Below are 26649 nucleotides of genomic sequence, written 5' to 3'. Positions count from 1 at the left end.
TTTGGAGGAATTCTTAGCTATTAGCACTCATCCTCCCAAGCCATTACATGTGTTCAGTACACTGCTTCCAGGACATAGTAACATTCTACATGCTGTCCTTGTCAACACCTGTGGATTAACAGAGCATCTTTAAATAATTCTCTAGACAACTAAAGAGGAACCTGGTAGCTAAACAGTTAAAAGTACTAGAATTTCACAGGATACTTATCTCTCTGACATAATTATTAAAATAAAAAATAGAGGAAAAGTTATTTTCCAGTTTTCAAGTGGTGGAGATGTAGGATGACTTCAGATCTTCATATATAAGCCAACTGCAGCCTAGTAAGAAGTCAGTCATTTAAGATATTTTATATCCTCTACAGGTTCTAACTAATAATTACATAGGAGTAGTTTGATATGAGTTAAGAGTTCACTTCTTTTCTGACAGTTCATAAATAAGATGTAAATCTACACAATAAATGCAGAATTTTAAACAAATACAGCACCATACTTTTCATGGTAAGTGATGCAGCCATCAGAGTTGTAAGAAACACAGCTTTATTAATGTATTAAAAAGATCAATGCAGATACTGGCACTTTTCTGTTTGTCTTTTACTCCAGAGCTGGGCCCAAGTGCACAGTTCTAACGCTGTGGTCTTCTAGCTGTCTACTAGAACCTTCTTCTCCTATTGCGCACATACCTTAGAGAAAGGAGAAATGCCTAAACAGAAGAACAGACTTTTTAATAGGATTAATTTTCCCTGCTTCTAGTTTAAAAACTATCAATTTTATAATAAAATTCTTTATTTGTAACTATTTGCATATTTGAAAAGAATAAAGGCTGTACTCCCTTAACAGTGATCCAATAAAAGAATGCATTCAAGGAACTAAATCTCCTGCTATTTTTAATCTTTTGTCTAGCCAATTTTCAGAGCTTGGGCAATTTGCAAAATGTGAGAAGTCTGGATAATCATGGATTGTGGTAGTGAGTTTCAGCTCTAAATTTCTGCGATGAGACAGCACTTACGAGACAACACCTCAACCAAAGTATTTGTGTTCTCCAAAGAAGGTCTTCCATGGTAGAATGGGAAAGTAGTAAATTAAAGACAGAATGCTTATGTAAGGGTAGCACAGCTGAATTCAGGTGCAGAATATAACATAATCATTAAAACAATCAAAATTTCAGGTTGCATAGCCATTTCAGAGCTGAGATTTTAACCTCGTCTCAGCTCTTCAGAAGATATAATAAAGAGGTTTAAGGTCAAATTTCCTTTCTCTGTACATACAAGAGAAATAATCAGAAACAGATACAAAAATCAAGACTCATTTGTCACTGGTGAACAATGGTTCCTTGGCTGGTGTTAGCTCATCTGCTATATTCCTTACATCTGTCTACGAACTTCATGAGAGCACTGTGTAGACCCTTCCCTCCCAGACTCTTTATTGCAGCAAACAAAACATGGGTACCATAAACCACCAATGCCTTCCTGCTTTTTACTTAAGCCAAAGCAGAGAGTTCACTGAGGCCATCAGCATTTTTCCTCTGCTTTAGTCAGACTCCAGAACTAATCTTTCATGGTGAAATTCCTATATTAGCATCTAAATCTTTTTGAGAAGAGATTGAGTGCTACCAACAAAATTGCAGCACTCGTTCTTGATCTTGGAGCTGGGATCTTCATTCATATGTAACTCAAAGGCATGTGTGCAACACAGGACACTTATGTACTCCCTCAGGGTGCATCAGCAGTTTCACATGGAAGTGGAGCTGAGTTTCTGTCTTGTCTGGGTCTAATGAAAACAAAGGGCTTGCTGGGTGCACGGAAGGATGATCTACCATATTCTGAGAAGCCAAAATAAACATCTTAATCATCACATTAAACTCAAAGATCTTTAAAAAATATGTATTAGAAAAAACCACAAATAAAACCCAAAAAAACAAAAGCAGCTTACTTTTGTCAGGACATCTACTTTTTTGGTGTGTGAAGCTTTGTCCCTGCACTTGTAAAAACTATGAGGGTCTTATCCTTCTTGGTTGTGAACAATGTTCAGAGCATCAGCATCAAAGGAAAAGAAAAATATGATTGACTATATGTTAGGTTAAAGGAATTTAAACTCAACTCTAAACGACAATCAACCCCAAGTGATAATTCAGGGATGTGTTCTCAGTGCTTCCAAAATCTGCAGATCTTTCTGACATCCTCATTAAAGATCAGCAAAACAATAACAAGTCCTATTTTATTAAGAAAGAAAGAAAGACTAATGCTCATCTCTTCTCCAGAACATTTTTCCATTAGCTTTTAGCAGAAGTAACATGCTAAGGAGGGGACAGAAACCCTCCTCATATAAAAATGCCATCACTTGACATACAATTTTGGTTGATTTTGAGATGCTTGAGAAATTTCTGGTTTTGCATCCACTGACTGCTTCCTTATCTGAGTCTTCTTGGTAACCTGTTTCACTTTGCACTGACAGATTCGCTTAGCTGTTACTTGCTAAGTAAGCTGACTACAGTCATCTGACTGAAGTACTTTGGTTCAACAGATTTGGGTGAAGTCTGCTTACTTCTGCTTATTTACAAAACCAGTAAGATTTCCACAGTGAACTAAACTGAAAATACAAGTCAAGGACCAACCTCTGCCCACCTGTGAATCAAGTATTTTATTTGAATGCTCCAACAGAATGTTTTACATTCTACTTAACCTTTAAAGATAAGATTCTTGCTGAGATGGGTTAGGCATTTCATAAGTAAGACAGCCTATGTCCCAAATTATGTAAAATATTTGTATGCTCAAATGAACGTCTCGATAAATCTTAAACTGTTTTAATGATAGAAGAAATACAGAAAGACTTTGACCTTCAGAGAACAAAGTGGCAGTAGAACACTAAAAGATTGTCCTAGCTACCCGTTTTTCTTCAAGCTGCCTACTGTACAAAAATGATACAATATTCATTTGGAAATTTTAGAAGTCTCTAAACCAAAAGTCCTTTTCTTCAGAAAAACAAAATCAGAGAGCTGTATAAGACCTGGCGGTGTTCTTCTGTCCTCTAGAAAACAGGATGTATCTTACCCTTTGAAAATACTGTGCCTGGTTGTTTGCATCTTAATCAAATCCTTCATGAAGTATCATCAGCATCACTCACAATCTGCAATTAATGACTCTACAAAATGTTTTCTGCAAGGCAAGTATTAACTGGTATTTAAATATAACTTTCAAACATAAAACAAAACATAAAACTATTCAAGCAAAACACCACATTTATACCCACAGGCTACAGTTTGTTGGTTTGGATTGGTTGGATCCTATTTACAGGATCAAAAAGGAAAAAACTTTTTTAGTTTTTTTTAAATAAACCTGAAAAAAGTAAACCAGCCTGTACATATATAAAATACAACTGGACATCACATGTAGAAAGGTAACTTAAAGTGCTTTCCTAGCTTCAGGAATGGTAACAGATACAATGTGTGTAATCACTTTTACCTCAATATTACAGCTGTTCCCCCAGGGTTCATCCGCCCAGCGCAATTGCCTTGCCCTGGCAGAGTGCTGATCAGGGATCACAGTGTTCAGATACATCTAAAGAGGAGTACCATTTAAACTTTTAGCTCAGGAAGGAAAAATTATAAGCAATTTAGCTTATGTCCTGTCTGAAAGGCCAAGGAGTGGAACAGAATGGTATTGCATTTATATAGACACATTAAGCTCCTGACCCCGCATGAACACAGCGATGCAGGCAGCAGATGAGCTCCGCGGGGTGAAGCCACAGCATCTCACAGCAGGAGAAATATCACCCCTAGCCACTGCTGCTCACATACCTGCTTATTATCTAAGCAACCTGGTACCAGGAGACCTGAAATTTCTGAGGAAATTCCTGCTGCCAAGAGGTGGTATGTTTGAGTTCAAAAGACACCGACAGCAATCAAGAAGTGGTTTCAGATCAAAACATTCAAACAAGGACCAGAAAAGATAACAGGGCAGAACTAGGAAAAAAAAACAAAAACAAAAACAAAAACAAAAACAAAAACAAAAACAAAAACACCTCGTGTTTTGTGGTAAATAGTGAATAAACACTTTTCAAAGGGCTATGTGAAAACAGAAGAGCCATAAGAGCCCATGGTTTACATCGAAAATAATTAAAGTAAGTTGGCCACTTTTCTCCTAAAGCCAATTAAAAAATAAGGACCTGGTTAGTTATTAATTTTAGTAATATATAACCATGCAAATTGAGTATAAAATCCTGCCATCATAGTTAGGTCCTAAAAACTATGCCATGACTGAGCATTTCCAGAAGTGATTTGGAGTTCTAGACAGCCTACCATACTTCAGATCTTTAGAGGAGGACACTATTGCTTGTCAGTTTTACATACATACAGAAAAATGTTTGAAGCTGTCTAACTAAAAAAAAAAAAAAAAAACAACATACAAATCCATAAAACCCAGCAGAATATACAGATACATTCAAATATTAATTCTTCCTTTAGAGGTTTTTTTCCCTTCTTGGTAGGGCTACCTAAATGAGTGATAAAGACAGAAAGTAAACAAAAGTGTTCAGGCTTTTCCTAATTGATGATGATGATGATGATGACGACAATTATTATTGTTGTTATTGTTGTTGTTGTTGTTATTAAAACCTTAACTACCCAAACAACAAAATTAACAGATCAGCTGACCCAAAATGGAATATTTTGCATTTGGAAAATATCAGCATACAGCAAAGGAAATAACAGTACATATATTACAACAGATGAAAGTGGTATAGTAATGAAAGCATCCTTTATTTACACAGCAGACCATTACCTGGGACACTTGCCCAGAATATGACAGATTGAGGTTTAACCCGACTCTCTAAAGACAACATTAATGCTTGTCATTCCCATTGCCAGTGTGACACTTCCTTTTATATATTAGAATAGTCAGCAACTCAAAGAGGGTACAGGCAAGGAGGATACCCTACAATTCTTGAAAATATAGATTCAGATCCATGTAGGAGGATAGAATCTATTCTGTATTTTTCATATAGCAGGCAGGTGCTTGGTTATTGGATCAAATGGAACATCCACCACACTGAGGCACATTTAGGAACACAAAAGCAATTTGTTAAAAATAACTTGAATATCTCCAGAGAAGGAGACTCCACAGCCCCCCTGGGCAGCCTGTCCCAGGGCTCTGTCACCCTCACTGTGAAAAAGTTCTTCCGCATGTTGGTGCGGAACTTCCTGTGCTCCAACTTGCAGCCATTGCCCCTTGTCCTGTCTCCACAGACCACTGAAAAGGGCCAGTCATATCCTCCTGCATCCCATACTTAAGATATTTATAAACATTAATAAGGTCCCCCCTTAGTCTTCTTTTCTCTAGGCTGAACAGTCCCAGCTCACTCGGCCTTTCCTCACAGGGGAGATGCTCCAGGCCCTTAATAATCTTCGTAGCCTCCTATGGACTCTGTCCAGGAGATCCCTGTCCTTTTCATACCAGGGAGCCCAGAACTGGACACAATACTCCAGGTGGGGCCTGACCAGGGCAGAGTAGAGGGGGAGGATCACCTCCTTTGACCTGCTGGCCACACTCCTGATGCACCCCAGGATCCCATTGACTCTCTTAGCCACCAGGGCACACTGCTGGCTCATGGCCAACCTGTCATCAACCAGGATCCCCAGGTCCTTCTCCACAGAGCTCTTCTCCAGCAGGTCATCCCCCAGCCTGTACTGATACAGACGGTTATTCCTTCCCAGGTGCAAGAATCTACACTTGCTTTTGTTGAATTTCATTAGGTTTATCCCTGCCCAGCTTTCCAGCCTGTCCAGGTCTCACTGGATGGCAGCTCAGTGTTCCTGCGTGTCAGCCACTCCTCCCAGCTTTGGATCATCAGCACTTGCTGAGGGTGGACACTATTCCCTCATCAAGGTCATCAATGAAGATATTAAACAGGACTGGACCCAACACTGATCCCTGGGGAACACCACTAGTGACAGGTCTCCAGTCAGACTCTGCTACACTGATCACAACCCTCTGAGCTCAGTCCGACAGCCAGTTCTCAACCCACCTCATTGTCCACTCATCTATCTCATGCTTTCTCAGCTTTGTTATCAGGATGCCATGGGAGACCGTATCAAAGGCCTTGCTGAAGTCAAGGTAGATGACATCCACTGCTCTCTCTCCATCTACCCAGCTGGTGATGACATCATAGAAGGCTACCAGATTGGTTGAGCACAATCTCCCCTTGGTGAATCCATGTTGACTACACCTCATGACCTTCTCTTCCAATTGCTTGGTGATGGCATCCAGAACAAGCTGTTCCCTCACCTTTCCAGGGTCAGAGGTGAGACTGACTGATCTGTAGTTCCTTGGATCCTCCTTCTTGCCCTTTTTAAAGACTGGAGTGACACTGGCTATCCTCCAGTCTTCAGTCACCTCTCCTGTTCTCCAAGACCTGTCAAAGATGATAGAGAGCGGCTCAGCAATCACCTCCCCCAGCTCCCTCAGCACACGTGGATACATTCCATCCGGGCCCATGGATTTATGTCTGTTAATCCCTTTGAGATGCTCCTGGATGACCCTCACCTCAACCAGAGGGAATCCCTTCATTTCCCAAACTCTCTCTCTTTCTTCCAGTGTCTGTGGGTCCTGAGGGGTCTTTGAAGTGAAGACTGAAGCAAAGAAGGTGTTCAGTATCTCCACCTTCTCAGCATCCCCCGTTACCAGGACACCCACCTTGTTCAGCAGGGGACCCACATTATCCCTGGTCATACTCTTACTATTCATATACCTAAAAAAACCCTTTTTGTTATCCTTTATGTCCCTTGCCAGTTTCATTTCCAGGTGGGCTTTAGCCTTCCTAGTCGTGTCCCTACAGGCCCTGACAACATCCCTATATTCTTCCCAGGTGTTCAGCCCCTTTTTCCACAATTCATAGACCTTCTGCTTCCCTTTGAGGTTACCCATGAGCTCCCTGCTCATCCACACAGGTCTTCTGCCACTCTTTCTTGATTTCTTACTCAAAGGGATGCACTGATCCTGGGCTTGGAAGAAGCGCTGTTTGAATGCTATCCAGCTCTCACCAGTCCCCTTACCTTCAACAGCGTAGCTCACGGGATAGCTCCTATTAGGTTGCAGGAGAGATCAAAGTTAGCTCTTCTAAAATTCAGGGTAGCTATCCTACTTTATGGCTTGCTTCTTCCACTCAGGATCTTGAACTCTACCATTTCATGGTCACTTTGTCCCAAGCTGCCCCCGACCTTCACTTCCTTAATGAGCCCATCCTTGTTGGTTAAAACAAGGTCCAGTAACTGCCCTCCCCTTGTAGGTTCCTGCACCATCTGTAGTAGGAAATTGTCTTCTACACATTGCAGAAATTGTCTGGACTGCATATGACTGGTCCTGTTGCTTGCCCAGCAAATATCTGGGTAATTGAAGTCCTCCATAAGGACCAGTGCCTGAGATCTTGAGGCTACTTCTAGCTGCTTGTTCTCCTAACCTGCTCTGAACACCTCATCCTACTAGTAGGGATAGAGGAAAATATTATTTGAGCTCCCCCTCCCTCAAATAAGTGCCCTAGGTCCCGGAAGTCCCTTTTGATAGCTCACAAGCTACACTTCGTGATCGCATCACTGCCTGCTTGAACTATTAATAATGGGTAGTAATCAGAGGCTCTCACCAGCCCTGGAAGCCTTCTGGTGATGTCTCTGACCTGGGCTCCAGGAGGCAGCACACCTCCCTGCGTGTAAGGTCAGGTCTGCATATGGGGTCCTCCATCCCCCAGAGGAGGGAATCTCCTACCACAATTACCCTTTCCTAACAGAGACAGTCTCAAGGTGTGCGGTCGATCGCCTCACTCTAGGAACTCGCTTCCTCTGAGGCAGAGGGGCTGCCTTCGTGTCTTCACTTACCTCCTCCTCAACTTCCAGGCCCCCAAACCTATTGCTTAGGGGAACCTGGGGAAATGGGGTAGGCAGGCAGAGGGAACTACGACAGTGAGCCGGGACTGTCTTCCAGCCCTCCTCGGGGTTCAGGTCACTGTCTTCTGCCTGACCAGGACAGGGCAGGGGGACCATCACCAGTGAACAGGTAGGAGGTCTGGGACCTGGTGGCTGTGATACTTTGAATATCCCTTTGAGTAGATTCCTCTACTGCTCTGATGGTAATTCTGTTGCACTTGCTTTGGCTTTGCTTGAGCAATTTTGGAACTCTCAGGCAGACAGAAGACATGAGAAACTCTGAGCTATTGTTGTGTGGAGCATATGACTATAGAAGAGGGAAGGAACATCAAACTAAGGAAGAGGAATGCAAGGATCCTCAGATAAGAATGAAGCCAAGGACAGTATTTCACAGCAGCTGGGGCACAAGGGGCAGATAGCAAGAAATTAGTCAAAACTAGATAACCATAAGAGAAGAAACAAGCCACCTGGATTAATCCACACTGCGCATGCTTTGAGAAGTTGTTCATGGAAAAGGACATTTTCAAACCACTAGGAACCACCAAAGGACCACCATAGACCCTCACATAAGACACCCCAAGGACTTAAAACACAAGCACAATGAAATGAATATGCCTGTACCAGAATGATACAAGCTTTTGCTTCACAACTAAGGGTATGCACATTAGACTGGAGTGATCCCCTGTGCATCCAGCACTGCAATAAAGAACTTCTGCTTTCTAAAACTCCTAAATTGAGTCTTACAGACTTTCTTAACCAAGTTTTCTGTTAACAGCTGGAGAGAGCCTGGGTCTGGGTGTCAGGTGCTGCAGAGATTCCCAGTTTGATAGTCAAATGACTAGGGAAATATACATCTGGACCTGGTATTGGAGAAACCACATGGGTAGAAGGGGGTGAGGTGGGACATCTGCTAGTGGTGCCATCTGGTGGGTGTTGCACTGGGGACACCTGCTCAGCATTCTCACCGCTGGACCCCGGGCCCAGGGACTGCAGCAGCCCAGCTACAGCAGACAGCAAAAGAGCTTGCCTAGACCCCAAGACCTGCTGGACCCAGCTTCCTTTTGATGCAGTCCGTGGCAGCATCATTCAGATGTCAAAACACCAGTGGTAACATCAAGGACAGAACTTTAGTTGGGAAAATCTGTGGTACTGTAGCAAATATAATTGTGTCCAAGTGGGTTTCCCATCAGGTATGGGTAAAAATGCAGGTCAGTGATGGAGCTTTGCCGTGGGGTAGCTTAGGTACATTGAGAACAAGCTGCAAGAGTAATTTTTAAAGGGGAAAAAAGAAGAGTGTATTTCTCAGGGGAAGGAAAAAAAAAACCCAAACAACGTTTTGTGTCCTCAGGCAAGTACTCCAAAAGCAGCTTTCTGGAAGAGACTCCCTGGCCTCACGGCAGCGAGGGCTGGGGGTGAACTCCTGCTGCAGAGACCCTGCACTCCTCAGGCCAGCGGTTACCGATGAGGGCAGGGCAGGTTCCCGCACGTTATCCCCTGGCCACAGCCCCGTACAGGGCTCTGCTTCTGCGCGGCGGCGGCGCCGCTCTCCCCGGCGTCCCGGAAGCCAGACAGCCCCGTAAAACACCAGCACCGGGAGCTCTGGCCTCCTCCAGCAAGAGTGAAGCGGCAGCGCTCGGCACCGCCGCAGCTCCCCACCCCTCGCAGGGCCCGGCCCGGCACCACAGAGCCGCCCGCGGGCCCGCCGCTGAACTGCAGCCGGAGCGCGGCGGACCAGCCCCTCCAGTCAAGTACCGATCTCCAGGAGCGCACGTCGGCTCCTGCTAAGCCGGCGTGCCGGGCAAAGGTGGCCGCGCGCCGATGCAACGGATGGCGAGGGAGGCGATGGGCGGGGCGGGGCGGGGCGGGGCGGGGCGGGGGGCTGGCTCTCCGCTTCCGGAAGGGCGGCGGATGTTTGGGTTTGAATTGCCTGTCCGTTACGGCGGGAGGTTCGCTGCCGGGGCGGCCGTCGGAGCGCGTCTTTAGCGGGGCTGTCTTCGGGGTGAGTAACACCTGAAGTAGGGCGAGGCTTCGCCCTGCGGCCTCTAGCGTCGGGCTTGGCTGGGCGCGGGGTAAGGAGGCGAGTGCGAGGAGGGACGGGTGGCGCGCCGAGTTCCCGAGGGGTCGGTTAACGGCGCCGTGGCAGAGCGGCGGGAGCCCCTGCTTCTCCGTGAGGACAGCCGCGGCTCCATAGCCCGTGCTTTGGGAAGCAAGCTCCCGCCTCTTGGCTGAGGGCAGAAGACAGGGGAATAACTGTTTCAAGAGGAAACCTTCACGTCGCGCTTCTGGGAGAGAAAACTAGCGGGAGGGACAACAGTGTCCCGGGGGGACCGGCCGCGGGAGGAAGGCGGGACTGGGTGGCCTTTGCCAATAATGGGGCCACGGCTGCCGTGCCTGCTAATTGCGTTTCGTGGTTGAGCCCCAGTAAGCCTTGGGACAGTTAGGTGACCACGTGAGTCTCATGGTGAGTGGCTGCCGAGGGATGGGTTACTGTCAGGGCACCGCGTCGTGATCCTCCCCCTCTACTCTGCCCTGGTCAGGCCCCACCTGGAGTATTGTATCCAGTTCTGGGCTCCCTGGTATAAAAAAGACGGGAATCTCCTGGAGAAAGTCCAGAGAAGGGCTACGAATATGATTAAAGGAGTGGAACATCTCCCCTGTGGGGGTAGGCTGAAAGAACTGAGGCTGTTCAGCCTTGAGAAAAGAAGGCTAAGAGGGTATCTTATTAATGTTTATAAATATCTGAAGTGTGGGATACATGGGGAAATGGCCAGCCCCTTTTCAATGGTCTGTGGAGACCGGACAAGGGGCAGTGGTTTCAAGTTGGAGCATAGGAAGTTCTGCACCAATATGCAGAAGAACTTTTACACAGTGAGGATGACAGAGCACTGGTACAGGCTGCCCAGGGAGATTGTGGAGTCTCCTCTGGAGATGTTCAAGACCCGTGTGGACGCCTACCTGTGCGACCTGTCCTAAGGGAGCCTGCTTTGGCAGGGAGGTTGGACCCGATGATCTCTTGAGGTCCATTCCAACCCCTACAATTCTGTTATTCTGTGATAAGCCTCGAGGTGAACTGGAAACCTGGTCAGATGTAAATTCAAGCCCCCCCAGCAGGAACGGGTGGAATCCGGGAGGGGTCCGTGCAGCCGGAGCCGGAGAAAACGTGTGCCGGAATGCATCCTTGCCTCTTGGGATTGGCCTGGCGGGTTTGTTTTGGGGTTTTTCTGTTTGTTTCTTTAGGCATTCTCTAGTTAAAAAAAGTACTTTAAAGCACCTGATGTTCTGGACCAGTACAGAGGTACAGAACTTGGCAAAACCGAAGTACCGCTCTAGGGATTTACTTTTTTTTCATCTGTCTAGGCAAAGTAGATACAAGTTGCTTACAGTTCGACTTTTATAAACGTTGGGTGATGATGTGTTCTTGTCTTGCAAAGAGGCCTATTGGGAATCGCTTTGTTCGTGTGGAAAGCCCTGTAGGATTTATGCATGCAGCCTCAACTGTTGTTCTCGCATGTTCTTTAACTTGCAAATTTGAATTCCGGGATTCATTTCCCTGTTGTAAGGGTTTAAAAGTGAGGGGAGGGTACAGATTTGTTTTGTTTTGCTGGAGCCGGGGGAAAGTGCTTTTTCTTGTTTTCCAGGCACATACGTGCTTTCCCCACCCGGTAGGGCTTTTTACAGCCCAGCAAGGTGAAAATCTGGTCCTCTGTGGTCACGCGTAGATTGTTGTGTTACCCTAGTGGGTTGCGGGCTGGGAAACCGTGCGTCCTTGGGAAACCCCGAGGAGAAGGGGCCGTGTCTGCTCCCACCCCACCTGTGGTAATGTAGGTGGATGGAAGTGTGGTTCTGGGGAAACTGCGACAAATTATTTCATGTGTGGTCTTGAGAGCCTCTTGGCTTCTTCTGGTTCCGGCTTTGTTTACTTTATGCTTGTTTTCCTTCTAAGCCGTTTTCTGGCAAAGGGCTCTTGTGTAGCAACTGCTCCGGTTCCCTTTCCTACGCGTAGAGCAGTTGCCTTGTGTCGGCGACTTGTGCTTTATTTGCAGTAGCTTGGATCAGCCTGGAGTTTGCTCCTTTAACGTCTACCTGGCACTCGTCTGCAGTTGCCAAAACTCGAGGAGTGACGGAGGGTCTTGTGTTTGTTGGCGGCTGCCGCCGGCTCGCTTCGGCGTGCGGGAAGGAAGCTGTCCGCCTGCCTCAGGTCAGGCGTGGGTCTGCAGGCAGGCACCCGTGCCTCTTGTTCTGCAGAACTCGCGCAGTGCTGTCTTCGCCTGCCTAAGAGGTCTGAGTGATAGGTTTCCAACAGAGTTCAGCTTTGCCCTAGAGAAACGATGATCGCCTCAGACCTTCGGCGAGGAAACGTGGTTTATTTTTTCCGGGGTGGGCTAGGATGCGTGGCGTGGCACGCAGTAAAGGCCAGCTCCCGTAGATCCATGCCAGTGCATCTTGATCTAACCTGCTGGGACATGGGAGGTTTGAAAGAACCGTGTGTTAGGTCAGTGTTTCTAAATAAATTGCTCTTCACTTCAGAATGTAAAATAAGTAGTTCTAAACGGTGCAAATCATCCCATTCCCCCCTTATGCATGTCCTTGCCGATTTTCACTTTTTATCTTGGATCAGGATTTCTTTTACTACTTCATAGTTATGTTGTTATCCTACCTGGCTAATTTTTTCTTGCAAGTTCCTCATGTTAATACAATCTTGAGCAGGAGGCACTGGTTTCTGAACACTTGGGTCCTTCTTTCCAAGCGCCCACCTCTCACGCTGAATTACAATATTTGTGTATTCTTTATACCCTTTTTAATTAACTGAGTTGGGGGGTTAATTTAAAATAAAACATCAAAGTGGAATGTAATGGTGATTGTTAATGCATTAGATGTATTTAACATCTTTTTCATTATAGACAGCCAGAACAACGCATTAGGATGAGTAAGACCAATCATTTTAACACTGAAAGTTCAGGTAAGTAAGGTAGTTATTATAGAAATCTTAAATCTGGATATATAATGCAAATTGTAACTTCCTTGCTTTAGGCTCAAAGAACAGGTGGATTTTCAGTATTCAAATTGCGTTGGAAACACTTGTCTCAGGGAATGAAAAAGAAATAACTTGTAAACTTACTTGGATTTGTTTGCTGTAATTGGAATGTTTAAAAGTAGTCTTTTCTGCAGACTTTCCTACGAAAGTCACCTGCCAAATAGTACTCAGCTGTGTTTTGAGATACATCCTTCAAGACTTTCTTAGGCTGAAGCAGTACCTCTGTTCTGTCACTTGTATGACTGTTCTACTGAACACGTATCTGATACTACTGAAAACGTATCTCTTAGATCTGTTGAGAATTGAAGAGATTAAATGTCTCTGGAATTCTGTTAGTGGGCTAGGAACTGTAGAAAAGGGGAATTACTTGAGATTTTAGCTGATTCCAGTGCCTCAAATCCTTGAAGGTTTTCAACTGGCATATGTTTAAAAACACTGTTGGTGTATGACAGTCAGAATACCATTCATATGCTTCTCATAAAGATTATCACATAGGTATACAAGTAACATAGAGCAACAGTTTAATTGCCTCATGGATTCTAATATGGTGATGTCTTTATGTACAATACTAAAATCAATTAGATTGCATATTTCACTTGCATCTGGATGTTGGCCATTTGATAATTATATTTGAAGTATTCTTCCCAAATCACCCACTTTGGAGCATAGTTGGCTTGTGAATTTGGCTTAGATGATAGCCCTCTCTGCAATCAGCAGTCAAGTGGATCTAGTGTTTTCTTTTTAGGAACTATAGAAGGAATAAATAGTACCCTTTTTCATATTTACTGTGGAATTCAACACACTCTCAAAATCTAGTCACCTTTATCTGGTAATCTACTTTAAGAGCATGTGGTTGAGAGATCAAAGTTAGTACTCAACAGCTGATCCATAGCGAATCCAGTATATTCACTGTGTTTATAAACATGATTCTATATTTCAGTCTGTGTTCTCTGTGGACGGACAGATGACTGCCCTGAGAAGTATGGGGAAAAAAGGACTTATGTGGAATACAATCTCACTGTTCATAATTACTGTTTGGTAAGTATGTGGTATTGACCTTAAAGCTTATCTGTTTTAACAGGAGGGAAAAAAAATGCAGCAAGTATTAAATAGTAACAAACTGTCCAAATAGTTGTGGTAACAGTTTTGTTGTCAGCTTTAACTTGTAGCCTTGATAGCTTGTACTTCTCAGGAGCAGCAGATGAAATAAATCCCAGCAAGCCTTTATTCAAAGCTAAATTTTGTTCATGATCCGTTTAAATTAGTTAATTCTTCCAGCCTATCATAGCAATGAATGTACGTGTTAAGAGAAAGGGAACACATTGCCCCTTCATAATCACTTCTGTAAATGAAGAGTAGTTTCAAAATTTGAAATATGAAAGTTCCACCTCTTGTGGAAAAAGTAAAGGAAAGTCGTCCCTTTTTTTCATTTTTTGTTCTTGTTTGGCAGTGAATTATTCCCTGACATTACGTAGGATGTGGTAATAACTTAAAAATACATACCTTAGCATTCATATATAGCTACAGTATTCCTAGGTAGTAAAAACTTATTTCAGCAAAGCTATGGATATAAAATAAACCACAGCTGAATATCTTACCACATTTGACATTTTCCAAGGTGTGTAGTCTTAAAGATTTACTTAAGCTACCTTTCAAACTTAATTTTTGCAGGTCTTTAAAATGCTTTGACTACTTTAGAAATAAAATCAGATTGTGTTTCATTTTCTCAACTGGGTTTTGATTGCAGGCAGCTTAATAGGTTGGAGAGTGAATTTTCACTGGGCAGAGTGGCAGTTTTCTGAGGTTGCATAAAGATAGATGGGGGTTTTTTTCTTACATTTTGAGCAGCTGGAATGAAATTTAGATCTGTTTGTGATAGTTTTGTCCTGCATAAGGCCATATGAAATGAAGGGAAGAATCCTTTCCTGATGGAGCAGAACAGCTAGAGAAGGGTATGCTTGTAATGCTGAGCCTTAGGGTTCATGAGGTATTTTACTGTGGTGAGCTGCCTGCATTCATCTTCTAGGTTTTGGTCTCTGCTTCTTTTTAAAAAATAAAAATAACCCATGATTTAACTTAAATGTAGTTAATATGATGTAAGAAAAGGGTTGTTCTAAGAAGATGGCGTTTAGTGGTGCTCTTAATTTTCTTCGTGAAATCTCATATGTTCCTATTTGATTTTGGTATAAAAACACATTTATTAGATTAAAACATTGATAGAACTAGTTAGAAAAAGATGCTGTGTTGAAATTATAAAATAACTATAAAATGAGACTGTAAAGAGTGTAGGAAGTTGTGAAACTGGTTATCTGAAGTTTGTGATGTAATTAGAAACTAAAGTAAATTATCATCAGGCTCTTCTGACTTGCCTAGTTACTGTATTCTGTTTTTACTTAATTCTTTAAAGTGAATTACTTTTCCTCTTAGGTTGCACTTCAGTACAGGTACTTCCTACTGTGCTTCATTATCTCCACAGCACAATTGTCATTCATATTACATAAACTAATTTTAGTTCCCCTGAAGCTTTAAATGCTGAAAGTAATTGTTTGGCAATTATCTGAATAGTCGGTATACTTCAAGATGGAAGGTAAAATACACCTTATCAGGATTTTTTTGGTGTTACATAAGACTTTGATTTTACAAAATATTTGTTACTCATGAATATTCTTATTTCATCCTATCAGACAAAAATGTATGGATGCTTTGGATCAGGTTTTTAACTATGAAAATGTTTGCACACGAGCTTTGCATACACTTTTCTCTTGACAAATGCATTGTAGGTAACTTTAAATCTTTAGGTAATTGAATGTTTTAAAATAATTTGCTTTCATAGTTGATGTCAAGTGGCATTTGGCAGAGAGGAGAAGAAGATGAAGGTGTAGATGGATTCTTAATCACGGATATTAGAAAAGAAGTAAATAGAGCTGCAAAACTGGTAAGAATTAAATCTTTGGAATATACAAGGGGAAAAAAAGTGCACTTAGTATTACCTGTGGGGCTTGTTTTGTTTTCTTTCTCCAATGGGCAGTGTGTCACAATTGCAGTCTATTGGCCATTATTCTTTCTTACACACTTCATGATTTTTCTAGTGGATTACTTCCTGTAATTTTACTTGGACCTTAGATGTCAATATTCCGTTATGTCTAAAATAAATCATTCCTAGAAATGTAATATCTGCAAGAAGAAGGGTGCTTCAATTGGATGTGTAGTTCCCAAATGCAAGCGGAGTTACCATTTTCCCTGTGGGATACAAAAGGAGTGTATTTTTCAGTTCATGGAAGACTTCAGGTGAGTTGCTTCTCCATTTTCAATGCATTATATTTGTACAGGGGGTGATTTGTTTTTTCATGGGTTGTCATTGCATGGACATTTAATTATAAATGACATCAAGGTTATCTATGAAAAAAATACTAGATTTGTGGAAAACGTGAAGGCCAAGCAGTTATATTGCATACATAGTGTCTATAAACTAAATTATCCACACTTTTAAAGTGGATAATTAAAAATTTGATGCTTCTGAAAGTAGTTAAATTGTTTATAAAATTGTTCATTAAATCATAAACTCTGAAATAAGCTGCAAAATGGTGTTTTGGGTTTTCTTTGTCTTATCCTGTGCCTTTGAAATGGTGATGGTTTGGCTTCCTGTCAAAACACACTGTATGCCATTCCGTTGTGTTTTCAAAGCACAAGACTTCTGGATTTGCCTTTTGGAGATAGACTGTAGAAGAAATGTGGTTAATTTCAAGCATTTAAAAAACATTTTGTCTTCTTTTGCTATCATCTGTCCATCATTGTGGCTGTTGTCGAAATACTATTGAGTGCATTTGATAACAGCATTATTTTGCCTACTGTAAGCTGAGGTTTGGGGGGATTAATTCAAGTCTGGCAGGCACTTCTTAAATAAATGACTCCTATTAAACCAAGCATATATAAAAATAAAGTGGTTTCAACAAGGCTTCTTCTAGAGCAGCATTTCTTGGCTGTCTTACATGAAAATGTGTTAAATTATAAAACTTACCATGCTACCTGGACTCTGCAGAATCAATGTGCAAGCTCAAAATTTTTTTTCTAATGTCATACAACATTAAAATATAAGAAGAACTTGAGGTTCTGAGGACAGTAATAGTGTTCTTTTGGCCCAAATAAGTTTTGGGAGATGACGGCTATATGATCTCTGTAACTTAATGTGTGTTATGGTTTAATAATGATAGCAAAGTACCACACAGCTGCTTGCTCATTACTCCCAGCAGTATGGGAAGAGAATTGTTAGGGTTACAGTGAGAAAATTTGTGGGATGAGGTAGTGTAATAGATAAAGCAACAGCTGCTTATCAGAGCAAAGCAAATTCCCTGCTTCCCATGGGCAGGCATATGTTCAGCCACATCCAGGAAAGCAGGGATACATCATGGGTAGCAGTTATTTGGGAAGACAAATGCCATAACTCCAAACTTCTCTCCTTCCTCCTTCTTTCTCTCAGTTTTTATTGCTGAGCTTGACATTATGGTATGGGATATCTCTTTAGTCAGCTGGGGTAAGTATCCCAGCTATGTTCTCACGCCTACTCACTGGTGGTGTGAGACACATAAAGAGCCTTGACTGTGTGTAAGCACTGCTCAGAAATAATGAAAACACCCTGTGTTATCAAGACTGTATTCAGCACAAGTGCAAACCACAGCACCGCACAAGCTACTGTGAAAACAATTAGATCTGTCCCTACCAAAACCAGTATGGGCCTGCCTTTTTAGCTTGTTGCACAGCATTTAGTTATGAAAAGCAGATATAATACATTTTGCCATCTTCAAATCTTACGTGGAAGTGTTTTATATGTTGTTTTGACAAAGGAACCTTAAATTATTATTTTTAGATCTTACTGTTGGGAGCATAAACCAGTCCAAAAGCTTCCAAATAAAGAATGTAGAGGAACTTCACAGTGTACAATATGCCTGGATCTGGTTGAACAGCTTCCAGCGTACAATGTATTGAAAAGTCCTTGCTGTAAAAATGCTTGGTTTCATCGAGAATGCTTGCAGGTAACACCAGGTTCTCCCGTTCTTTTCTCTTTGCATCCACAGAGATGGCATTTCTGTTATGCTTTAAAATAATGGAATAGTTGTGTAAAATTGCTTAGGGTTAATATTGGCAGCATGTGTGGAAACAGAGTAGGCTTGAATGACAGTGCTAAAATTGTATTTTCGAAACTAGTGTGTTACGGGGGGTGGGGGAGTGCGATGCAAGAAGGAGGTTGGTGTTAATCTTACCACCTTGCCCTCCCCAATGTTTCTACATGTGTGATACACTTGATGCCTTTAGCTATTTTCAGGAACTGGAGTCCAACCTAGGTAGTCACCTTCTTGCAAGTAATTATGTTCAGAATCTAAATGCTAAGAAGTTGTGGATCCACCAACCATTCTCCAAGTCCAGAGCTGAAAAGAGTTAATAAGGTTCTTTCTGTAAACTCCTCCTAAATCTGCAGAGTTTGACTTAAAAGGATTGTGCTTTTTGTGTGTGAACCTTATTCTAGCACGTGAGCTCTTGTCCTTCAAAAGAAAATACCATTTGCTTCAAGTGTGGCATCATGATTTATGTCAGCTTTAAATGTCAGGACAGTATCCCTGAGTGCAATGGTTAGAGATACTAAGGCATTATTTAGTGGTATCCTAAGGATGGTAGTAAGTCAATAATTGGTTTGGTTTTTTGTTGTGTTTTTTTCCCTTGATGCAGTATCAAGCTTTGAGTGCTGGGATATTTTTCTTTAGGTGCACAGTATGTAATAACAAGGACAAATTTCAGAAAGAAATGTTGAGAATGGGCATACACATTCCAGAAAAGTAAGTTTGTAAATAATCACTCTTCTATTAAAACTTTGATAGGGTGTTAAAACATTTATTATTTATTCTGTAGACCTGTATCAATATGTGAAGCCTTTGTTCTCCTTCAGTGGAAGAATGGTTTGAGTAGCCTGTTACCTTTTTAGTAATGTGTAAAAACTGTCAAAGGCGAAATTAGTCATTCACAAATATAAAACAGAATGCTCTGAACGGTATTTTTTAATGCCATGGTTCAAACAGGGACCTAATCAAAACACTTAAATAAAACAATTTCACATCAACACAGAGGTTGCTGAGAAGTGTGTTTTCTGTGCCAAAGTTCTGTCCAAACAGTGTAATTGACTGTCTACTCAGCCATACAGCTTCCATATTCTGCAAGGCATTGCTAAGCATCTATTAAGGACAAGAACTGCCTCTGAAAAACAGTTCGAGTTTTAGAAATTTCCACCATTTGATGGAGCTCAAAATTAGACAGGATGTTCTAAGGATGATGTTTCTTTAGTAGAAATATTCTTTAATAATATTAGTCCCCTCAGAGACCACCATTAATTCCTTTCAGAGACAGAAGCTCAAGATTTTAGAGAGGAAGAAGAGTCAAAATACCCAATGAGCTTTGCCACACTGGCTGGACTGAAAAATTGAGTTACTTGTCATGAGGCCATTTTCAATGGTAATTTGAGTAGACCGCCAAAACAAATATCCTTATCCGCTGTGAAAGAGAAAGCAGAGTAATATAAAACAGAACAAATATGCTGTGGTCATATGAAAAATAATAAATACTTTAGTTAAAGCAATTGTACAGAAGAAAAAGTATGTGTTTTACAGTATTATTTTTCTTCCTAGACTTGTTTCTTCCTCTCTAGTTTAGCGGTTGCTTAAAATGTTACATGACTGAAAAATCTTCGTGTCGTTGTTATGTTCATCTTTGCCAGAGTGACCAATTTAAAGCATCAGAAATGCAGTTGTAATGGATCTGCTTTGTTTATAGGGATGCATCTTGGGAACTTGAAGAGAATGCATATCAAGACTTACTGCATCATTATCAACACTGTGATACTAAAACATGTCTCTGCAAGAAAGGAAGAGACTACAGTGAACCCAATAGGTATGATGCTTTTGCAGGAAGGTATAACCTAGGATGGAGCAGTTCTTTGGTGTTTTTCTGTTTGAATTCTCTAATACTTTTCAGTATCAGGTTTTACGTCAAGCCAAGATGCAATGTCCAAATAAAATGGCTTTGTTTACTCCCTATAATCCTAATGCTTCCATGTTATTTTTATCTAATCAGGTTATAAAAGCCAAGAAAACAAAAAAAAATCAATTAATGGTTATCTTGTCCTTGTTCACATTTGATACGAAGCTGAAGTAGAATTTCTACATCCACATGTAGAATAGTATGTGCCTAAACTAGTCTTGTGGATCTCTTATTCAAAGTTTAATTCAACAATTTAATCGTTACTAGAGTACTTAATATCTTTACAAGAGATCTAGTAACGTACTAGACAAGAAGTTAATTTTCTTCATTCTTATTTGTTTTATCTGTGAGCTTCTGAACTGTGTATCTTCCACTAGGATGAGTATACTCACAACTCTCAGAGCCTCTACTTAACAGTCTTTTGCTTCTGTAGCACCATGGTAGGCTACTCCTTGTAGACATTACCTTTGCTTTTCACAGATTTGGCCAAACATTGCTTGGTTCATTCGTGGTATATATGCACTTCAGGATTTACTTTGCTTTTAAGAGTTGTACCTTAGGCTTCCAATATTTGAACTAGTATCAGTCACATCATAGTATTGTAAGTTTAAGCAAAAGTGGAGAAATCTAGCAGATACTTAACCAGTCATTAATAAACAGTCTTATTCAGAATATGTAAAAATAATCAGATGTGCTGCTTTTTAAAATTTTCCGTTTGGAAAAGCTGAATGGTGGATTGTCATAAAATACAGAGGATGTTGCTGACCTGCAACATGAGGAGAAAATACTGGCTGCAAGCTATTGGCTTACAGGCAGGGAAGCACACTCATAACCTCTTTCATAGAGAGAGGTGCTGGAACATGGGTAGCTTTATTCTTGTTGCAGCCAGAAACTGCGAGGGCCTCTTAGGTCTGAAGACAATTCCCCTTGATTATACCCAGTCTTACCAGATTGGTAAAATTATACTTTGCTAGTTTAGTGTCTGACTTATACTTACTGCTGAATATTCTTTAACTAGCCTCGTTCATCTAATTCTAAATACATAAGTCTTTAATTTTAGTAAATGGGAAATAAAGCGTTGTCAGTCTTGTGGTTCCCGTGGAACTCATTTGGCCTGTTCATCTATGAAGTCATGGGAGCAAAACTGGGAGTGTGTGGAATGCAGGAGTATCTTTGCAAAATCAGGTAAAGTTATGGATGTGGCAATGGCTTCTTAAAAATATGCATTTCGGTAGTATTTTAAGCTAGCAATTTCACTAAATTGATATAATTTAATCATACAGGGAGCTACAGCAAACAGAAAAAGCGTTCTCTGCCTGCCTCTGAAAAGACAGATGAGACAAACTTCTTTCTGGAAGAGCCATCTCCAAAGTGTCCTCGGCAGTCACCTGGATCTCAACGCAGTTTTCTCCTCCAGTGTGTAATTTTTGATTTTCAAGCAGAAACTGATTGTAACATGAAATAGTATTTAAACAGGAGGCAATAATGACTTTTCTATAGGAAAAACTTCTTGCACTGAATTGCAAGTTGAATAAAATCCGAGTGAATGAAACTTTAAGCCATAAACTTAGGAATGGTTATTCACATTTGGTGGCACGTAAACCACGTTTTAGTTTGACAAAATTAGGTTCTTCTAAAAGAAATCTTAAACAATTTAGAGGTAACTTCGAATGTACAAATGGAAAAACGTAATCTTACTAGTCATGTTCCTTGTTAATAGTGTGCTAAAAATCTAGTTACAGGGATGTTTATATAAATGATGTTTTCCTCTGTTGTATTAAAAACTTACCAAGTCTGTAGAAAGTAGTATTTTTAGATTTTACTTACTGTGTCAGTAGGCACTTCCATTTCATGTATAGGATGCAAGAAAAAAATGGATCCTAAAATGGACATATAAAATACAGAATTATTTTCAAAATTGGAGGTCAGGCACTGATAGACTTAAAGTAAATGAACATACAAGTGACATTCAATTCTGAAATAGGGAGTTATTATATTGCTACTTTCAAGTGCTCATGCATTCTTCAGTCATTTCTCTGATTTGTGTATAGATCACCAAAGATGATGTGCCAGAACAACTCCTCACCCTGCTCACACCGGGAACTTGTATCATCCAACAGAGTGTCCTTATCTCCACACATGTCAAATAGGAAATGGTCCCTGAGGAAAAGGTATTTTCTTCTGTTTTTCTTATGTTGAAGAGTAATCCAGCACATGGATTTATATCATATTTCCTACAGAACATGGTGTGGCTATATATATTTATGTGTGCATATCTAGTCTCGCTGGCAAAATGGAATAAGCGTACTGAAGAGCTGAAGTTGTAACTTGATAAAGGCCTCTGCTATCTCTAGATGTTAGAGAGGAATGAGGAGAAATTAATTACACGTGTTGAGACTCTTCAGATTAGGTAGTGTGGGGATCAAAAACCAGAAACACTATTTGTACTTAGAGTAACATGGCTACCATTCTTTAGGAAAGGGGGAATAAAAGGAATTCAAACTACTTTCTTCAAACTAGACATATCCTGAATTTTCAGTGTCTTTGCATTTTTACTGTAAGAATAGTTAGAGATTATGCCCAAATCAGTGGTTAAATAACATGTTTTAAATACATAGTATTCTGTATAAGGATACAAAATGCTTTGTCTTGTTGTGAATACTTAATTTTTAAATTCTGTCTGTAATGCAGTAAAAATTCTGATGAGGGAATTAGTTATCATAGGTAAGGTATTCAAAGTTGTTTTGATTTCAAGTTAAACAAAGAGGTCTTATTTTTTAGACTGGGGTCTTATTTTTTAAATTAGAACTGCAACATTTATCAATACTCAATTTTTTTTAGCGTAACAAAGATTAAATATTAGTGAATAGTTGACAGTGGTTGCAAAACATCTCTTTAACACAAACATAGTAAGCTCTTCAGTTTTTCACTTGTTTCACACTGTTCAGGCATAGAATGATTGTGTGGGAATTATTTTGTCCTCCGTTGGTGTAATTAAATAAGAAAATAACTTCACTTTATGCCAAAGTCAATATTTCTACCTCCTTTTTTTTCGAGTTCTTATTGGTACTTTAAACTATGCTATTACAGAGTTAACATTTGAAGAATCTACACCAAATATTTTACTGATATAACTTAGGTAATACTTAAAGTACTAAATTCATTACAGAGGTATTTTTCTTTAGGTTTTAGGATGCTTCCTATGTAACTCTTGCTAATTATGAATCTCAGATTTAATCTGAAAATAAATGCAATTCTGTTGTAGGGAATTAAGAAAGCAACAAAGAGAAGTTTCTAATATATTGAAGGAGTTAAATCTACAAGTTAGTTCAAAAACTACAAGACTTAACATCAATGCAGAAAATATCTGGAATAGTGCTTTAAAAGGATTTAGACAGCGCAAATTCAGTCCTACAAACAGCATTGAAATAAAGTTCACAAACTGCAAAAATAGACCAACAAAAGATACTTCTGCTGCATCAAAACACCGTTTCTTCCAATTATTAATGCTTCACCTTCAGGACTCATCTCTGTTTGAGGGCTCTTCTGCAAAGAACTTGTCCCTTGATTTTCAAGGTAATGAAATACGTTGTTCAAAAACGCATTATGAACTATGTAACATGAAAGCTTTTTAAATCTTCAGCCACTATGATGTCAATTCAGAATTACAGTCCTGATGGATATAAACTGGTTTTTGAATTTTTTTGTTTTTCAGTTCTAAAGGGGGGGTGGGGTGCAGATTTTTAACAAAAAAATTTAGTGTAGTTGGAAAAGTTGATGACAATGAAGGAAAAAAAAAAACCCAGCATAGTTATACTTTGAAATCTAATATATTCTCTGCAAATAAATTTCTATCTATTTATATGTATATTCTCTATTACTTTCTTTCCCTCAAATATCTAGAATGTTCTCTTACAGCATGCTCCCTAAAGAGTGCCAAATTAGCTTCTTTAAGTTCTTAGGCTTCAGAATTGAATGTGCATTGGGTACAAAGTGGAGGAGGATGTTGGATCTCCTCCCAAACCTTGATGGTGTTTGAAGATTTGGGAGTAAGAGAGTATGATAAAAATACTGGTAGTATTGGTTCAACCAGCAGGAGATAGAAAGCCTTATTTGTTGCATCTCCCAGTGTAAGAAGGAATTGCATTATGAGATTTTTCTATGAAAAAAATAAGGATTAAGCATTATTTTAAGTCACATATAGTGATTTTTTTTATTCTCCCTCTTTGCAGCTGTAAAAGAGAATCTTTATTTTGAAGCTGGTAAAATGATTGCGGTTTCTCTGGTTCATGGTGGCCCATCTCCTGGTTTCTTTTCCAAAACACTGTTCAATTGCCTTGTGTATGGTCCAGAGAATGTAAAGCCAGCTTTGGAAGATGTTGCTGATGTTGATGTAGCACAAACAATAAGAATGGTAAATAAACCTAAACTTACTGGCAAATTCTTGTTCAAAACTCTATTTGGAGATAAAGATGATGTTGAATATAACTTTAGTTCAAATTCAAAAGCTTATATATATACACACATACACATGTAATAAACAAATTCCTATGTTTTGTCTTCTGATACAGATAAAATATGCAAATAGTCTGTCTGGTCTACAGTCTTCCATACATGACTCTTATGAATTCCTTGCTGCTGCTGGATGTTTAAGACCTATAACAGCTTTGTGTGATAAGAATATGCTGGTGAATGACATACTTGTCTATCACGTAATCAAGAGAATTATTTCACCCTTAGAAAGGTTTGTTTTGAGTTTTCAGAATTCCTGGATTTTTTTCTCCCTAAAATGCTGAATAATGTAGCAGACAACAGAAGCCACGTGAAGGCTGTTTTTAAGACATCTCATGTTGCCTAGGGACAAAGAATTTAAACTGTTTTCTAAAGGAATATTTGTAAGAAAGAAATTCAGTGTGTACTCACATAAAAATGAAAATAATCTGTGCTCACACAGTCAAGTACCAGCAAATTCCTGTATATCGCTGGTATTTCTTTCACCTGCCCAAAAAGATCCACAGAAGCATGTAGATATTAAAATGAGAATTAAATCAATTTTCCAAGATTAAAATAAAATGGGATGACTTTGCACCTTATTGATAAGACTTAGGAGACTGCAGATGGGGCAACTTCGTTGTGACAATTTTTATCTTTATAAAATGCAGAGTGCAGTTGTTTACCTACTGGCATACTGATGCATGCTTCCTCTGTTGTTTTTTCTTCCTCCTCCTAGCTTTAGGCAAGGTTTGAAAACTCTTGGTGTGCTAGAGAAAATGCAGATGTATCCAGATGCATTCTCTAGTATATTGTGCCACAAACCCGAAAGACTGTCAGCAGAAACTATTTGTGATCTCTTTACAATCCACTCCTCATCAGATGTAAATGAAGTTGAATGTGCTGATTTTTGGATGGGTTATTTGCAAGATGTGGAAAGTAAGTAATTTTTTTTTTCCTTTTTCCATGTTTAGGGTCTTTAGCAGCTGGTATACATGTGGGGGTTTGATTTTTAAGAGTTTGGTGGGGTAAATAAATGAAGGTTTTGAGATCACTGTCAGTTCCTAATTGTTCCTTCCCCTTTCTTACTGACTGTAATTCCTGTAACTTGCCCAATTTTAATCAGACTTGAGAAGGGTAAAATTTGAAAGACAGGTACTAGATCTCCTGTGATTTAAAAAAAAACCAAACCAAAACACTAAAAAAACACCCCTTAGTGGTACAGAAATATCCTTTACTCTGCTCTTCAGCTTTGCTGTGAATTTCTTACTAGGTAGTGTCTCAAAGATAGAAAACAGTGGTCTGTTCTTGTTGAAGAGGGGGTTTTTTATCTGTTCACTTAAATTTTTTCAGAACTAATCCCAGTATTTTTCTTTTTTTTTTTTATTTGGCCATATAACTGCATATTTATAGAGCATACTGATCTGAGGTTTCCTGAATTTAGCGTTTCTTTCCTCTGACACTTAAGACATGGGATAATGGTTTATGGGTAACGGGCAATAAATGATACGACCTAATCCTGTGGGGTTTTTTTAGGTGGTGAGTCTACAGTAACATTGGAGGATATTCTGCTCTTCGTAACAGGCTCTTTTTCTATACCACCCATTGGATTTGATCCTGAACCTACTATTAAATTTTTACATATAAGGTATCCCATTGGAAACAGACTCCTTAATTGCTTAGAGCTCCCTATAACAAAGACATACAAGCAGTTTAAAAATAAAATGGAGTTCACTATCAGAAACACACTAAAACTTGAAGGAGAATAAAAAAGAGACTATATTTGCTATGAAAGTGGATGTTGGAACCTACGCTTTTCTGTGGGGACATCTCTGCAAGTTGCTACCACGTTTTTTGGAGACCATGCTCCTGGCCTTTTCCTGCTTATCCTGCAAATCTATACTAAAAGTAGTCATTTTCTAAGATGGAAAACAATTTCCAAATGAAAATATGCTTGTATCTGTTGAATCATCCTCCTGTTTCAAGTTGGCTTTGAGCCAGGACTCTCTTGCAGAAGTACTTTAAATGTCTACTTGTGCTGTAGACAGGTATGAAATGTTACCAAACTGTAACATTGTAGCTGTTGCCCACAGGTAAGTATGTTGATTGTCTTACATACTTCAGTAACTTATTTATCAATGTCAAATCAGGTACATTTTGAAGATAACTGCTGTAGAGCTTTATCTTAGCT

At 40.2% G+C, this 26649-nt stretch overlaps 1 protein-coding gene across 1 annotated transcript; it reads left to right on the top strand.

Annotated features, from left to right (window-relative positions):
* Positions 1-13892: 13892 nt before the first annotated feature.
* On the top strand, positions 13893-26227 carry G2E3 (G2/M-phase specific E3 ubiquitin protein ligase; the record flags this gene model as incomplete). The annotated part of the gene is made up of 14 exons (XM_084263813.1): positions 13893-13982; positions 15778-15879; positions 16108-16232; positions 17809-17974; positions 18666-18772; positions 19761-19877; positions 21028-21152; positions 21251-21383; positions 22019-22138; positions 23233-23543; positions 24200-24381; positions 24539-24711; positions 25198-25397; positions 25995-26227. The coding sequence occupies exons 2-14, from the start codon at positions 15781-15783 to the stop codon at positions 26225-26227; spliced, it is 2091 nt and encodes a 696-aa protein (XP_084119939.1). The 5' UTR covers positions 13893-13982; positions 15778-15780.
* Between the last annotated feature and the right edge of the window lie 422 nt (positions 26228-26649).

The sequence above is a fragment of the Gallinula chloropus genome (genome assembly GCF_964237585.1).
Source record: "Gallinula chloropus genome assembly, chromosome: 4".
Lineage (NCBI taxonomy): Eukaryota > Metazoa > Chordata > Aves > Gruiformes > Rallidae > Gallinula > Gallinula chloropus.
Note: the sequence above shows the minus strand (reverse complement) of the source record. Positions and strands in the feature narration are given on the sequence as shown.